At 39.5% G+C, this 15,260-nt stretch overlaps 1 protein-coding gene across 1 annotated transcript in view; it reads left to right on the forward strand.

The window, feature by feature from the left end:
- CRYBG1 (crystallin beta-gamma domain containing 1) overlaps positions 1-11,862 on the forward strand; it is a 144,681-nt gene extending 132,819 nt beyond the window's left edge. The window contains exons 19-24 of the mRNA XM_066610329.1: positions 215-344; positions 2,713-2,852; positions 4,454-4,577; positions 6,478-6,636; positions 9,056-9,218; positions 11,774-11,862. Of these exons, the coding sequence (XP_066466426.1) occupies positions 215-344; positions 2,713-2,852; positions 4,454-4,577; positions 6,478-6,636; positions 9,056-9,218; positions 11,774-11,862 (805 nt within the window). The remainder of the gene's footprint in view (positions 1-214; positions 345-2,712; positions 2,853-4,453; positions 4,578-6,477; positions 6,637-9,055; positions 9,219-11,773) is intronic.
- The last annotated feature ends 3,398 nt before the right edge of the window (positions 11,863-15,260 follow it).

Genomic DNA, 15,260 nt, shown 5'->3' on the forward strand with positions numbered 1-15,260 from the left:
CTCCTCTGAAAGATAAAAACATTAAGTTTTTGGGTCACCAGCCACCAGGAAAAGACATTAAATAATGTAGGGTTCAATCAACACTGTCTTACTCAACCTTCTGTCATCAAGCTTTTAAGTTACACTGAGTTTTTTGTTCAAGCAGAAATGTAGACTCCCTTTCATGCTGATGTCACTTAGCTCATTTCATTCTCATTTTCTTCCTTTTTTGCAGTTGGATTGCGTATGACAAGGAGGATTTCTCTGGTAATCAGTATGTGTTAGAAGAAGGAGCCTATCCTGATTTGTGTGCAATGGGTTGCCTATCCCAGACACACTTGAAGTCTTTACAAGTTGTAAATATTGTAAGTTATAGAAAAATTTGGATTAGTTATCTGTTACGTATTTATTAAGGGGCATATATATTTAGGCAGCAACATAGTTAACTCTGAAGCAAAAAATAAAAATGTTTAGGCAACATGGTTTTTATTAACTTGCACAAAAAGAAGCTGCTCATTATTGCCAAATAATGATTGTCCTTGAAAATTCTGTTGACATAACAAACTAAAGACAAGGCACCTGCTTTTTCATATCCATAAACACTTTGAAAGTTTATTTCACCTCATGTCTTTGAGGCTTTGCAAGTAAATCCCACTAAACCGTGTTATAATCTATGGGTCAAACTAGACATGATTTTGATTATATTGGTTGTCCTTGCATATTATTTTGGGTGTGTGTGTTTGTGTTTAAATAACAGCCACATGGGGTGTGGGTACTTATATATGACAACATAATTCTAGGATCTTGGGGATTAAGGAGATGTGTTCTTAGAAGCAACCTACTTTATTCAGTTTTACATCCATGCATGATTGTTAGGACAGAAGACGGAACAACCCAATCCTGTTCCTCTCCCTCCCTGGCATAACTAGCACTGCACCAGTGGAGGTTATTTTTCAGAGGTTGCTTTATGGCAGTTACAAAGCAGCCTCACTGATGCATACTGCAGGCCCACTGGTGGGGGTTTGGAGGGAGGTGGAAAGGGGGTTGAATGGAACAGGGGTGGGAAGAACAAGACAGAGGGTGGGTGGAAAAGGGTGAAGAGGAGGATAGATCAGGTCCAGGAGGGAGGCAGGATTGGTAGTGACGGTGCTTGTCAAATCTAGACTGACTTCCAGGGCCTGATCTGCCTTCCCAGCTCAATGCAGAGTTGTGCCAACGTTGAAGCTGGCACAGGTCTGAGTTGACCCATAACTGCTGCTGGGGCTTACCTCAGTGCAAGGACAAATGTTCCCTTAAGCTGAGGCAACCTCCAGCAGCTGAAAATTTCCCACAGGATACAGTGGTAGCTCTGCCAGTGCCACAACATCACTGCTTAGGGATTCAGATAGGATTGGGCTGTGAGTGGACTTACATATAGGTTTAGCTGCAGGATTGAAAAATGCTGTTCTGTGTGGTGCAGACCTACAGAATATTGCAATCCGAGCTTTGTTGGTACCCTGTAATGATACTGAGAGAATCTTTGGCTTCTCATAGTGACTATGGAGTGTGTCAGAGAAAAGGGCACTTTTTAATCTTTGAACCTTCTTATACTTCTGGTGTGTGTTAGGCATTGCTGAAAGCTTCTGACAACTGGGCACCACCCTTCATGTAGCATCACGGTGTAAACACTGCAAAATTGACTGTTTTCATTTGCTTTTTCAACCTACAGAATTTGAGACAATTATGTCTGACATTTGTGATGGTTTCAGTTTTCATCCCAGTGTTTTCAGTGTCATTACCCTCAAATGTTTATTTTTCTTATATTTGCTGTACTTGTGTTTTTTCATACAATATCATTTACTCAACTAAAGAATTTATACATCTAGCAAACTCCCTGTTGCGTCCTCCATAAGTTGCTTAACATACATGAATCTAGTTCTTAGGGAAACTATTATGAGTTCATTTTGAAACCTTTAATGTGACAGTAAGATCCATGAATATACCTTGACCTTAGTAATATGTCTAAAATTGGATATATGTATTGTGAAATGTCTAGACTGTTCAGAGTGCTATAAAATGTCAGTTTTTAATTCGTGACTCTGATAATATAGGTTGCTTGTGTAAAAAATTACATACAATATAAAGTCATGAGTACCAGGTTTTGTTAAATTTCTGATGTTGGAAATAGTATAGACCTGCTCATCATATAGCTGCAGGGGAAATTCAGTAATTATTGCTGTTGCTGAGTCATGAAAATGCTAGCCAAAAATAGAAGGTGTGGCTGTAAGTCACTGCCTTCCTTCCCCTTCCAGTTTTTATCCCACCCTTTGAATACCTTTCTGTGAGTAATGACCTTTTATTGCAGGCTTGTCATCTAGCCAGTTCTACACCAAATAACTTATTTTTCATTTCTAAGAAAATGTGACTGTATCCATTATTTGTTTTGTTGCTTGAGTTAGCCAATGTACTAGACTAAGGCTTTTCTAGATGCTGTGGTTTAACTGTGGTAGCAGTACAGTCATCATTGAACCAGCCCTTGCAAATGCCCCATTGTAGAAGAACTGCTCTGTCAAATTTCTGGTAAATTGTGGTTTGCACAGTGGCAATTGAAGTGTTGTGCTAATCTTCAGAGCAGCATAGAAAAACCTGAAAGTAAACATTGATGTTTTATGAATACCCTGTATCTCAAAATATTAAAAAAGAAGCAAAACAGTGATACAAGAGAAATAAATGAAAAATTGTCTTTTAAAATAGGAGCTTTCAGAACCAGTCATAGCTCTTTTTGAAAAGGAAAACTTCAAGGGAAAGAAAATTGAATTTACTACAGAAGTTGTAAATCTTCAATTCCTTGGCTACAATTCTCATATAGCTTCAATACAAGTCAGTGGTGGCATGTAAGTTAACTTTTGATAGTAGGGGTTTGTCATCATTTGTAGGATTTGTATGTTTGTTGTACAGTGAATGTAAAATGAAATGAAAAATTGATATATCACTGTCTATGAGAACATAGACATGCCATTCTGTAAGTCTCAGAGCAGACATACAGTCCAATCCTAAGCCTCCCCAGTGCCCAGCTGTACAGTGCTGCCACAATGGCTGCTACTATATCCTGTGGGGCCAGGGAAGCTGCTTCCCTGCCAGGGAACATTGGTTCCATTACACTGTGTTGAGCACGACTGGGCCTAATGGATCTACTTGGGTCTGCACTAGCCCTTGAGCTGGTGCAGAACTGAGGAGACCCATGTCAGGCTCTGTGACACTGGAGGGAGGAGGATAGGATCCCATGGCAGCCTCTGCTGCCATCCCCGTCCCCCTCCTGGGCCCAATCCACCAGCCTGCCCTCCCTCCACCCAGTTCTCCCCCCTGCCCACTTTCTACCTGCCCTCCGCAACGCCAGCTAACATTGGCTTTTCCACTGGCACTGGGTCTCTCCTGCCACCAGAAAAGTGCAGTGTTGGGCAGCACAGGATTGGGCTGATATTCTGCTTATCTCAACAACTGCATTATAATAAGTCACTCCTATATTCCTGTTTATATATGGGAGATTAAGGCTGGGAAGTAGTAACTTGACAGAGGCCATCCAGTGAGTCCAAGTGAGTAAGTAAGAAGTGAACTTACATACTAGGTTGTCATGTACTAGTTGTAAGAGAAGGCCCTGAAGTTTTTGCAGGGTAAACAGGCAGTGTCCAGTATACTCTCCATCTGGCCTGATGGTCAAGCAAGAGCTGTCTGTGCCACAGGAGAAAATTTCATAGGAGTAAATGTGAATTAGTTCTAACTAATCATGTAGACAGAAATGGAGCAAGGGACTATGTTAGGTTATGGGTGTCCAGGAAGCATCTAAACTGCAAAGGAAAGATGGCTAAGGGGAACAGAACACACATGTATTCTAGGGCCTGGGCTCCAAGGCTCTTATTGAATCTCAGTTTAGTGAACCAAAGGAAACAGCAATCCAGTATTTGGCAAGAATAGCCATCTTTCTCTGTATGATTACTACAACTCACATTTACCCCTATTTACAGGGGGTGCATATCCACGAGTCCCGTATTCGCTATTTCATTAATCTGCGAGTGCTTGAGCTCCCCTGCAGTTGTGTACTGTGGAATGCCAGAGAACGTGACTAACTGCACATTCCATTCCACTTTTAATTAAACTTGATCCTTCTCAGTAGCCTGGTGGCACTACCCTGTTTTTTATGAACACCTTTTCAGTATCATTTATTATGATGGCGTTATTGTGCCCAAATATATCCCATCATTTGATGCAATAAGGCAATAAATTCTCCCATCTAGGAACGTTTACTCTGAAGCAAGTTACTCTGTACTGGTTTTCTTGGAACATAATAATATATAGGCATGCAACCTAATTAAAATGTATGAACATTATATATAGTCATTTCAATAAATATTTTTAAAGGTTCTTTTTCATTTAATCTATACACATCATTTTATGGGTCTCATTGGTAAAATATTGAAATTTTTTTCATTTATTTCAGATGGGTTATTTATGAGCACAATAATTATAGAGGGCGTCAGATTTTATTGTCACCTAAGAAAATACCAAACTGGTTTGAAACAAGTGGCTACCACAGAATTGGTTCTCTGCGACCTTTGCTGCAGGTAAGACAGTACACATTCCGGGTTGTCAAAGCATGTGTGCTGTAATTCTACTTGTACTTCTACTCAGTCCCTGTGCAGCCCCTTGTCTTGATATTGCACAAGATTACCATTTGCATTGCAAAGGCACAATGATCTTGCAAAAATGGGCATCTGTAGTATAAACCCCTTAAGTTAAATGGTGACTTGGATTTCACTATTTAGTTCCAATTGACAGTTCTGCCTCTTTAAGACAAAATGTAGAAATCTTTGAATGATATAAATTTGACTAAATTGCTCCCTCAAGGCAAGTTGAATCACTAAAGGCGCAATCCTACCCCACTTTCCTGCACTGACATAAAGGCAGTGCCTCTCCAAGGTAAGGAAACAAGCATTCCCTTACTTTGAGGAGGCCTCCATGAGTGCCATCTAACTGCAGGATGCAGCACATGTCCCACAAGCACCGCTGTGCCAGTGCTGGAAAGCTGGATAGGATTTGGGCCTAAATTGCATACTATTTTATAAGTACTCATATTCTAATACTTTGTCTTATGTGACCTCACTGAAGATCAGATGTCTAGGAATTGTCATAGTAGGACTTGCTGGCCCAAAGATTATCAAGCCCTAGCCAGTGCAGTGATCTCATTGAAAGGAACTTAGTTGCCTCGAGACATAAATGGTTGATGTTATAAAAGCTTTATTTTGATTACTCAAGGCATAGAATTTCTGTTAGCTTTGCCAGTTAGTCCTTATAGTCATTTGTTAATCTCATCCCTTACCCAATCTCCCATTCCTCACATGAGCATACAACCAGAGTGGCCAGCACTAGTGTAACTTATGAAGGCAGGAGTTCTGACATATTCATATAGCTTTGTACTTTTCACCAGCTATCTGTGATGCACTGCTCTCTGGGTTCCCCTTTTAAGTCTTTTCACTTGCTCTTGTTTTCTTCTGTCTTGCTTCATTCCCTCCTCTTCTTGGATGCCATCAATCTGCCAATCTGGTGTTATCTCTTCCTCCTTACTTGGATACTTCAACTTGACTGGTCATCTTGTATCACCCTATTCTCTTTTGGCAATCACGGGGCCATGATGTTATGGCAGTCGATGGCCATGAACACACGAAGGTCTCTCCAAAGAGCCAAGCACGGCCAGTTTGCATTCCTTATGTTTTGTTTGAACCTAGAAATTCTCAACTCGAATTCTTCACTTTAGCCATGTCAGACTCTCTTAACCTGTCTTCAGCCATTCTGCTTGATTCTAACATACAACATGCACATATCCTACATTTATCTAACATCCCTTAAAAGTCCAAAATGATGTGTGACAGGATAGTTGAAAGAGGGAAATTTGGCAGGTGCATTTGAAATTCAAGTGTACAGGTAGTGCTCTTTGCAGCAATGAGAAAGACATTTAAGCATTCTTTAGAGTCATTAGGCGTCATCCAGGCGCTCGCGCAGGGCTCCCCTAGCATGTTAGAAGTGAAAGTGAAGCAATCACACTCCACTTCCGCAAAACTGGATCGCTCCACGTTCACTTCTGACGAGCTGGGAAGCCCTGCAGATGCTTGTGGAGGGCTCCCGCACCCCAGGATGGCTGCTGCAGGGACTGGTGAGTGCATCCCAGTTCCTGCAGCCCTTGTGAGTGGCGCGATCCTGGGGATCGTGTCGCTGCCTTCCCCCTGCCCCCACAAGGACTTACAGTGGTACAAACTCTCTTAGAGTTTGAAAACCGCTGCCCTAAGTGTGTGTGTGTTTGTGTGTATTTCTAATCTGTGGTATGCAAATCTGGGTTGCAACTTTATAAATGGTAGGCAAGTGAAAGCACCCTGAAGTGCTTGAAAATATATACTTATGCTGAGATTACCTGCATACAAGACATAATATTTTTGAATATTGCATGAAAGAGCTATGATCTTTTCACAGAAACGAGTGTACTTCAGACTTCAAAACAAAGAAACAGGAAAGTTTATGTCAACTGATGGAAATCAGGATGATTTGAATCTTCTGAGGATACATGTTGCAGAAGATACTAAATCTGATGACATAGTCTGGGTTTATCAAAATGGACTTATCAAAAGCAGGGTAAGATTCTGTATTAAACTTTCCTTGCCACTTTTAAGTTTGGAGATTCAGCATCCTTTGTATGTTTTCCATAAGAAAAGCAGAAAGAGTTGTGCACACTTACCTTTGAAGATGCTTTGAACACACAGTTTTTGTAATTTAGCACTGAACTTTAATAAATGCAGTGGGCAATGGTTAGAATTGTAAAAGCAGACTTGTCATGCATTAGAAACTTTTTACTTCCTGTTTCCTTTTAGTGTAAAATGTTACTACTTTTTAAAAATCAGACCTCAACTCACCTCCTGCCTTAAGGCTCATTCCAAAAGAACCAGCCCTAAACCCTTCTCTTGGAAATAAATCTCATTGAATGATTTATTTCTGTGATCAAAGTGTTTCACATTTTTTCAGGCTCAAACATCAAATGAAGTGAACACAACTTGAGTGACAGATCATGTGTCTTGTTTTTTTAAGAAGTTGTATAACATCAATCGAAGTATTCTGCCAAAGGAGAGAGATTTCTCAACTGCATCACTTTTGCTTTAGCAAGGAAAAAATTTCTTTCTCAACAAACTTAGAGCAGGTTCAGACATGGACAAAACAGAAGCTATGGGCTTACTATGGCAGTGTTGATGTTAATTTCTTTTTTTAATGCCCCACCTAAAACAGTGCAAAAGGTTTTCAGTATACTGAACAAAGAAAGCTATCTGCTAACATTCAAGCCACGTTGCAACGTGGCTTATATTTAAGTGCATTCAGATGTATTCTCACAACCAAGTCATAAGCATGACATGAGCATATAAGCATATACTTTATACACCAAAGCATATACTTTGTACACCAAAGGTCCCATGTTCAGTCCTTGGCCTGTTCAAAAGAGTTAAGGTTCCAGGGCTGAGAAAGGCCCTTGCATGAAATCTTGGAAAGCCACTGCCAATCAGAGTAGACAGTACTGGGGTCAATGGACCAATACTCTGATTCAGTGTAAGGCAGCTTCCTATTTTCTTATGTTCAAGCACTTGAAAGTTAAATCCTGTTGGTCCACTTTACTTTTGAGTTAAGGGTGTATAGAATTGCAGCCTTAGTGAACAGAGAATTTGTATTGACAGTGTTGATGTTTACAATTCCAGGATAGCTTGGAACATGTAGCAATTGGAATACTTTGTTTTGTTTTGTTTAGCACCCTACACTGTAGATTTAGGAGGACCTCACAGTTGGCTTAAAAATGAATAAAATAACAGAAGTAAAACAGTTAGCAGCAGTTTAGAAAAGCGTATAAAATGCATAAAACAGAAGAGCAATACTTACAAGCAAGCTCAACAGCAGCATCATATCAAAAATGCTGTATCTGCGTCCAAAAGCTTTCTTGAGAAGTTTAGCTTTTACTGCTCTTGGAAAAACAAGCAGTGGCTGGGCCACGCTGGCCTCCCTCAGGAGGTAATTCTGTAAACATAATGCTGTGGCTGAAAATACCAGTTTTCATGCCTGCTTCAATTCTGAGGTTGGAGGAACATGGAGCATTATTCCATGGGCTCTGAATGAAGCACATCAGCAGATACACCTAATATGTTGCAATCCTTCTGGTATCCTGGCCTCAAACTGATTTAAAGCTGCTTACGTTTACTGGTAGTAAATTCTGTTAAAATAAATGGAATTTGAGCAGACATGCACAGGTGTGTGCTGTGTATCTTTTTACACCCATACTTGAATTGGGCCCAGAAAAAAACTGGTAGCTAGTAGGAAAAATATTGGGGTTACATATTCCATACAGCAAACCCCCATTAGAAGACTAATTACTACATTTCGGACCAATTGTAGGGCATGTTCAAGAGCAGACCCACATAGAATCCATTACAGTAGACTAACCTAGATGTTATCACAGCACAAATAACTATGGCTAGATCAATTTAGGTTCGTCTACTTTAAGATTTCAGTAGCTTTCCCATAAGCTTTTACTGACTTCTTTACTGTGAAGATCAGCCACACAGTGGCTCAAGATAAATTTTCCCCCCTAAATGATCAGTTTTGTAATTCACTATAAATTTGACTTAAAGTGCAGTCAGCCATAATTGCCTTTACGTGTTAACTGAATCAAGAAGAAGATGATGATGATGATGATAGTCAGGAAAACAAGGCAGAAAGCTAAGGAGTTATATTTACTCTGAGGTGAAATTTTTAGTGATATTTCTGTGTGTGAGTTCTTGCATCTCTTGTAATACTATATACACTGTGCATGCTGCTAAAATATTATACGGAACCTTCAGTATTATGGTAGTGTGTTGTGGAAAGTGAATGAGGAAGTGTAGTATTCTAATTATTACTTATTGTTGCCATAACCACAAAAGGTAACTTAACTTGCAGCATTACTACTGAGTTGGCACTAATGAAAATTTCCACAGCCCTTTAAAGGCTCTTTACCGATGTTGTCTGTTTAACTACACAGGTGGCAGAAGACTTCTGCTTGACAATTGTAGGAAATCTGATCACTCCTGGGGCAAAACTTGGCCTGGCCCTTGAGCAGAATGAGGAAAAACAATACTGGAAGATTCAACCAGATGGCAGAATCTATAGCAAGATGAAACCCAACTTAGTCTTAGATATTAAAGGTAAGAATATCTTGATGGGAATTCCTGAACATCTCTAGTCTTGTGTTTACTGAAATTGAACTTTCATAACAAGGAATTTCCATAGGATTCAAATTGTGCACTGTACACCTAGCTTCTTCTTATGTCTTTCAGCATTGATCCAGTGTCTTGTGACAGTTACCTTACATTACCTAGTGTGACTTAGTATACACAACTTACTTTTTTCCTAGATGAGGGACCATGACAAGCCATGTGAAGAGAACATTGGTTTGTTTTAATGTGCCTTGGAGAGAGACTTCTAGAAACCAAAGACACCCTGTTACAATGTAGGGAGGATAGAGAAGTAGTTCTTCAACTTACTGGTCAGTACAAGACATAAGGATACACCCACTATCAGTAAGAGAACTGTGAGGTGATCATCTCCATATTCAAAGGTATCTTTGTGGGGGTTCCCTGACCCGCAGACTCCAAAAAACCTACTTCAGAAAATGTGCAGGCAAGCATATTTGTCATGAGGGAGACTGTGAATGTAAAGGGTAAGCTTATTGTTAAAATTGCTCCAATAGAAGAAACTCTATATAATGTCAAAGGAGGGGAAATCATTTTAATCTGTATATAACTATTTTTGTGTTTCTTTAACCCATTTCTGCTCAGTTCACAGGTATACACATTTTATCCTGTTGCTTATATGCAACGTTGTGCAGATTAACGGCTTAATCCGTTAAAGTTAGTGGGTATTTTACCATTGAATTCAAGGATGAGAATCATACCCACTGTGCTTTGCAGGAGGTGGTGGTTCTAATTCAGCTGTAGTTGTGGGCAACTAATGGTGCATAACAGCCCTGGATGTGTATTTCCATTCACAGCAAAAACACACATCCAGCCAGTTAATTCAGAGCTTCAGTGACTGCTGCTGTATGAACAGGAATGCATCAGTGACACTTGCAGATGTATCTTGCACTAATCTAGCATGAATGCATAGCTTTAGAACAGTTGTCAGTTTGCATATGTTATGGGTATATAATGTCAATTTTTGTAGAGAAAAGTCACAATTGAGTAGTTACTGGTTTGGTCGTTATAAGCCATATATTAACTTGACTCTACCATGGTATGTGACTGCACTTGGGGAAATGTTATGACCTGTACTTTTTAACAAGCTACTATGTATATTCTTTTGACAATGATAGTCAATGGAATTTACTCCTGGGTAAGTGTGGATTGAGACCTAGGATTGTTAAAAATTTTCCTGCTTGATGTCACTTTCAGTCATGACATCAGTTCCAGTGGGTTCTGACAGATTCTAATTCTAAAAAGTGGGTCCCAGTGCTGTGTGAAAACCACTGGAATAGCATCATTTGGAATTTTAACACCCATCCTAGCATATGAGCTTATAGTTCACATTATGTGTAATAGTGCTCTCTAGAGGATACAATGAATTAGTGCATCCATCTGTCCAGGGAACCAATATCTGTTTTTCATTTCGTGGCACTGAAAATTGAAGGGGAAAAAACATAACTTCCTGCGTTGTTCAGTACTATATACTTTGAAAAACTAACTGTAAATGTTCCTGAATTAGCTCCAAGTTTGGCATGTGATTGATTTTTTTTTTTAATAAACACCAGATTTTCAGAAAATATTTATCAATCTAAAACCTTTCGACAGTATTGTCCTACCTACAATCCAGCATGAAAATAATGAATTATATCCAAAGGAAGTTAGACTTGACTATGCACCATTGATAGCAATGAGACTAGTTGGCTAACTTCAGTACCATTAACTTCAATTAACTTCCTTTGGATGCAACACAATATCATGCTTTCCAGATTACTAAAGAGATGGAAGGCCTTGTAAGCATTCTCTCATAGAATTTCTAAACATTTCCACTTAACAGCTGAGAGTGGCAAACACTTGCACTATTTTAATTTAAACTAACTAAATTTATATTTATGCATCTGGAACGCTAATAATACAAATTACTTTCCCACAAACTAGAGGTCTGAAATTTTGCACATGAACAAGTTCCAGACATATTAGACCCAATCCAGCCAAAGTTAGTCATAACTAAGTCCCAGTGAAACTTGTCACAACCAACCTAAGCCCCCTGGCTTCATAAAGGATTAGTACTTAGTATCTGTGGCTCCTGATTACTAGGAATATATTTGTAAGCCCTTTGCAGCAAGGAATGTGAATGATGACTCAATTCTTAATATATTTTCACATTTGCTAGACAGTGGAACTGTTGAAGCCATACATTTCGTAGGTGGGTAAACTAATCTTGATCTGGAGAATATCCAGTTGCAGTCAGAAATGTGCATCAATGAATAGCAGTCTGGGAAGGGACAGAGCTGAGGAGGGCTCTCCTCAGGGTTGTCAGGGTTCCCTGACATTTTTGTAAAATGTAATGGGGCCTCACTACTTGTGTGTATCTTGAAGCATAATAATTATGAACCAACAGATAGAAAATACAAGGATTTTCAAGCAGATGCTACAATATATACAGCAACCTTCAATGCAATTCATTATCAGTTTGCTTGAGTGGCAAATGCTTTTCTGAAATTGTTAACATTCTTTTTTAGGGGGAAAACACTATGATCAAAATCACCTCATTGTTAGTTCAGTTGATGAAGACAAATTAACACAGTGCTGGGAGCCACAGGTTGTATAAGTGGAATTCCTCTTCAGACAGAAGGTTATGGATTATGAAGAGCGGCAGAAGAGATGACACCAAAGCAGTGCTCGTGCAGCCTTCATTGTAATTTCAAGAGACAACAGAATTTAACATGCCATCTACATCCAAGTGCAACAGTCCCTATATTCCTCGTTTTGGAAGAATGCTCCCGTTTTGTTCTTTCCTTTTAATATTAATCTCCAGCCTTTATTTTGTGTCAGCAATAAATTCCTTAACCAGAAGATATATTTTAATGTGCCATTTTAAACTATATTCAATTTAAAATTGTATTGTTTAATCTCCTTGTGCTCTCAGCTGTTATGTTGAAACAGAAGCTGCCTTTTTTACACTGGAACATCTCAAAACGTTCTGCTTGGACCGAGAGAGAAATGCTTTGCTTATTTTAGGAGTAAGCAATGCATTACCTTGATCAGGTGAATTTTTTTTCAGAATTACTGCTGTATGTCCAAATATATTTTTAATAAGGGAAATGTTTTAAAGCCTGTGGGTATAGCTTTGTTTCAAGACAAATACATAGCCCAATAAATATTTCATAGCAGATAGATTAGGCTGCCACCTGATTTTCAGCTGTGAAAAATTTGCCCATTATGAATATGCATGGCTTCCTTACTTTATACAATATGTAGCAAGTATTATCTAGCTCTTTATATAGGGCAATGGTACTTCCTTGCATTTTACAGCTGCTGGATTTTTTAAAGTAGAAATGAGTATCAAATCAGTTTCCTTTTTAATCTGTTTATGTAACACTCTGTTTGCATTTCTTTTCAAGCAACTGCACAATCTGCTATCTATACTGCATGGTCCAACTTCTGTACTTTAAAATCTCACTCAGGTGAAACTTGCTACTTGCATTTGCACATATGTTTATATTCTTGTCTGCTCTCAGAGTTATTTCAGTGTTAAGTTCTTTACCGCTGCAGCATATGCATTACATCCCCTTTCTTCTTGTATTCATGCTAAAGAAAATTCCGAGGCTCTTATATTATGCACATCCACATCTATGCGTAGATTTTTGTGTTCAGAAGGAGCATCAGTTATTCTGAATTTAGCAATGCACATTGTCCCTGAAACATCCCTTACTTGCTGTAAGTAAAGCCAGATTAAACACCCAGCTACCTCTGGTGATATATCTACAGCAGGAGGGACAATTCTATAGCTAGTCCTAGTAAGAGCTACCTTTAAAATGGTGCTAGTGTGAATTCTAGAAGGTCTGCCTTGCATATCAGACTACAGCAAAACCTCATGTGTTATAGTCTGTAATTGTGAAAACACTTCTATCATGACAAAAGTAATCAAACAAGTCATTTTGGGTACAAAATTGTTAATAATACCTGTTATTTAAGAATCTTTTAGCTTTCCTGGAGAATGCAGAAATTCCAGGCTTCACATATAAAGCAACTTGTTCATGCAGTATTGTCTTTGCTGTTTTTCTCAGTGTGAAGATCATTCTATTCTTTCTGTTCTGTAATTTCAATATCGTAGGTGTAATGTAAATCACTTATTACTTGTTACTAGTTGCAGTCTTAGGTACTCAAATCAAGTGTCCTCAAAAGTAATGTTAGTATTTAACTATCCTGCACTGACATTTTTTGCAAAACTACTTTGATAAATTTGTTCTTGCCTAGTCAGAAATTAATGCCCTCAATTCACCATTAACGATTTCCCACTTCTCAGTCCAAGCTGTTCTAGAAACTATGGCACTAGTTAACATTTAGCTACTATATTCCTGGTGCCCTTTTTAAGAATGTTGCTTCTTTTCTTGATATCAAAAAAGTGTTTTCATTTTAAGGTGTAGTACTTACAAAAAATGTTTCTGTGCCCAAACTATTGTATAAACATGCATATTTTACAAATAAATATTATTCTGATGAAATCTCTTTGTGCTTACAAATCAAGTCTTGGAATTCTGGCAAAATTCTGGAAGCAGAGGGACAGCAAGCTGCTGATACTATGCCGGGCACAGCAAGAGCATCAAGATAAGCATGACTTAAAATGGAGCAGATTGGTGCAGGATGAACCATATTATAAAAGCCTTTCAGCTGTTATGGAGCAAATTGTATCAGTTAAGTAAATTACCTGAGTGTAGCTGCCACCAGTGAGTGGAATAAAAGAAGATGGATCCATCATACTTTTCTTAGAAAGTGGATACAACTCTGTCTGACAGTTTATTCAGTGCTGATGTCACTGATACATATACGAGCAGGGTATTAAACAGGGATAGGAAAATCCAGTGGGATGAACTCAAGTCGAGTCTAGAGTAAACCCCCCCCCGCTACTCGACTCTAAAAGAGTACTTTCCAAGGGGCACTTTCCGAGTCATCCTTTAGTGACTCTAAAACATCTAAATGCCAATAAAGGTTTATGAAATGAATGATGACTCTAAAGCAGGGGTGTCCAAACTTGACAGGAAAGCCACATCATCTCTCTGACACTGTGCTGGGGGCAGGGGGAAAAAAAGAATTTACATTTCAAATTTGAATAAATTTACATAAACAAACTTTTAGAGTTGAAACTTATATGAATGAATGAAGTTCTTGCAATAGCTCAAGGCCTATAAAAGGTCTTGCACAAAGCAAGGCTAGCCTTTTCTTCACTGCTGCTGCTGCATCACAGACATGACACAGCAAGCAGTGGAGGGATCCCTCATCCTACAGCTTATACAAGAAGTCGAACTGTCATCCTCATGCTGAGAGCAGTTGCATCCGGCCAGCATGGGCTCCAGTAACTCTCTGGAGGGCCAGAAGCACACTGGAGACTGGGGGCTCCCTGAGGAGATTGGGAGTCCCTGAGGGCCACAAGGGCCCCCGTGCCGGGGTTTGGGCACCCCTGCTCTAAAGGACTCAAGTTGAGTTGCACCCCTTTAAAAAGCCCACCAGGGGCTGCTGCTGGGCTCTGTGTGTGTGTGTTCACTTTAAAGTCTCCCCAAATCATCTGTAAAGAGGATGGGAGGGACTGCGTGAGAGCGGGGACAGAAGTAGCAAGAGGGAGGACGGTCATGCTCAGCAGCTGTGAAGTTTACCAGGATGACCTGATCCTTTTTGCAGCTCTACTCAGAAGTAGTCCCACTGTAGCTGGTCATTCAATGAGGCTTCCTCTGCCCAAGTAACAATGGAGTTTACAACAGCCATGCCATGTGGTTGGCAAGCATGATTGCTAAAAACCGCCTCCCTCCCCCTTGGGCTTCTCTTCCTGCCCTCCCTCAGCCAAAGATCTAATTATCATCAGTTCCATCCTTCTTATCAGAGACCTGCCTCCTTCGTCCTGCCCTTTGCAAAAGCAAACATTAATCCTTCCTGCCTCCCAGTTGGAACTCCCTGTTACTTGCCCAGTCTGAATGATGGTGCCAAGAGGTTTTTCATGCCACAAAAAACAGT

Source organism: Tiliqua scincoides, chromosome 1, assembly GCF_035046505.1.
Source record: "Tiliqua scincoides isolate rTilSci1 chromosome 1, rTilSci1.hap2, whole genome shotgun sequence".
Classification (NCBI taxonomy): domain Eukaryota; kingdom Metazoa; phylum Chordata; class Lepidosauria; order Squamata; family Scincidae; genus Tiliqua; species Tiliqua scincoides.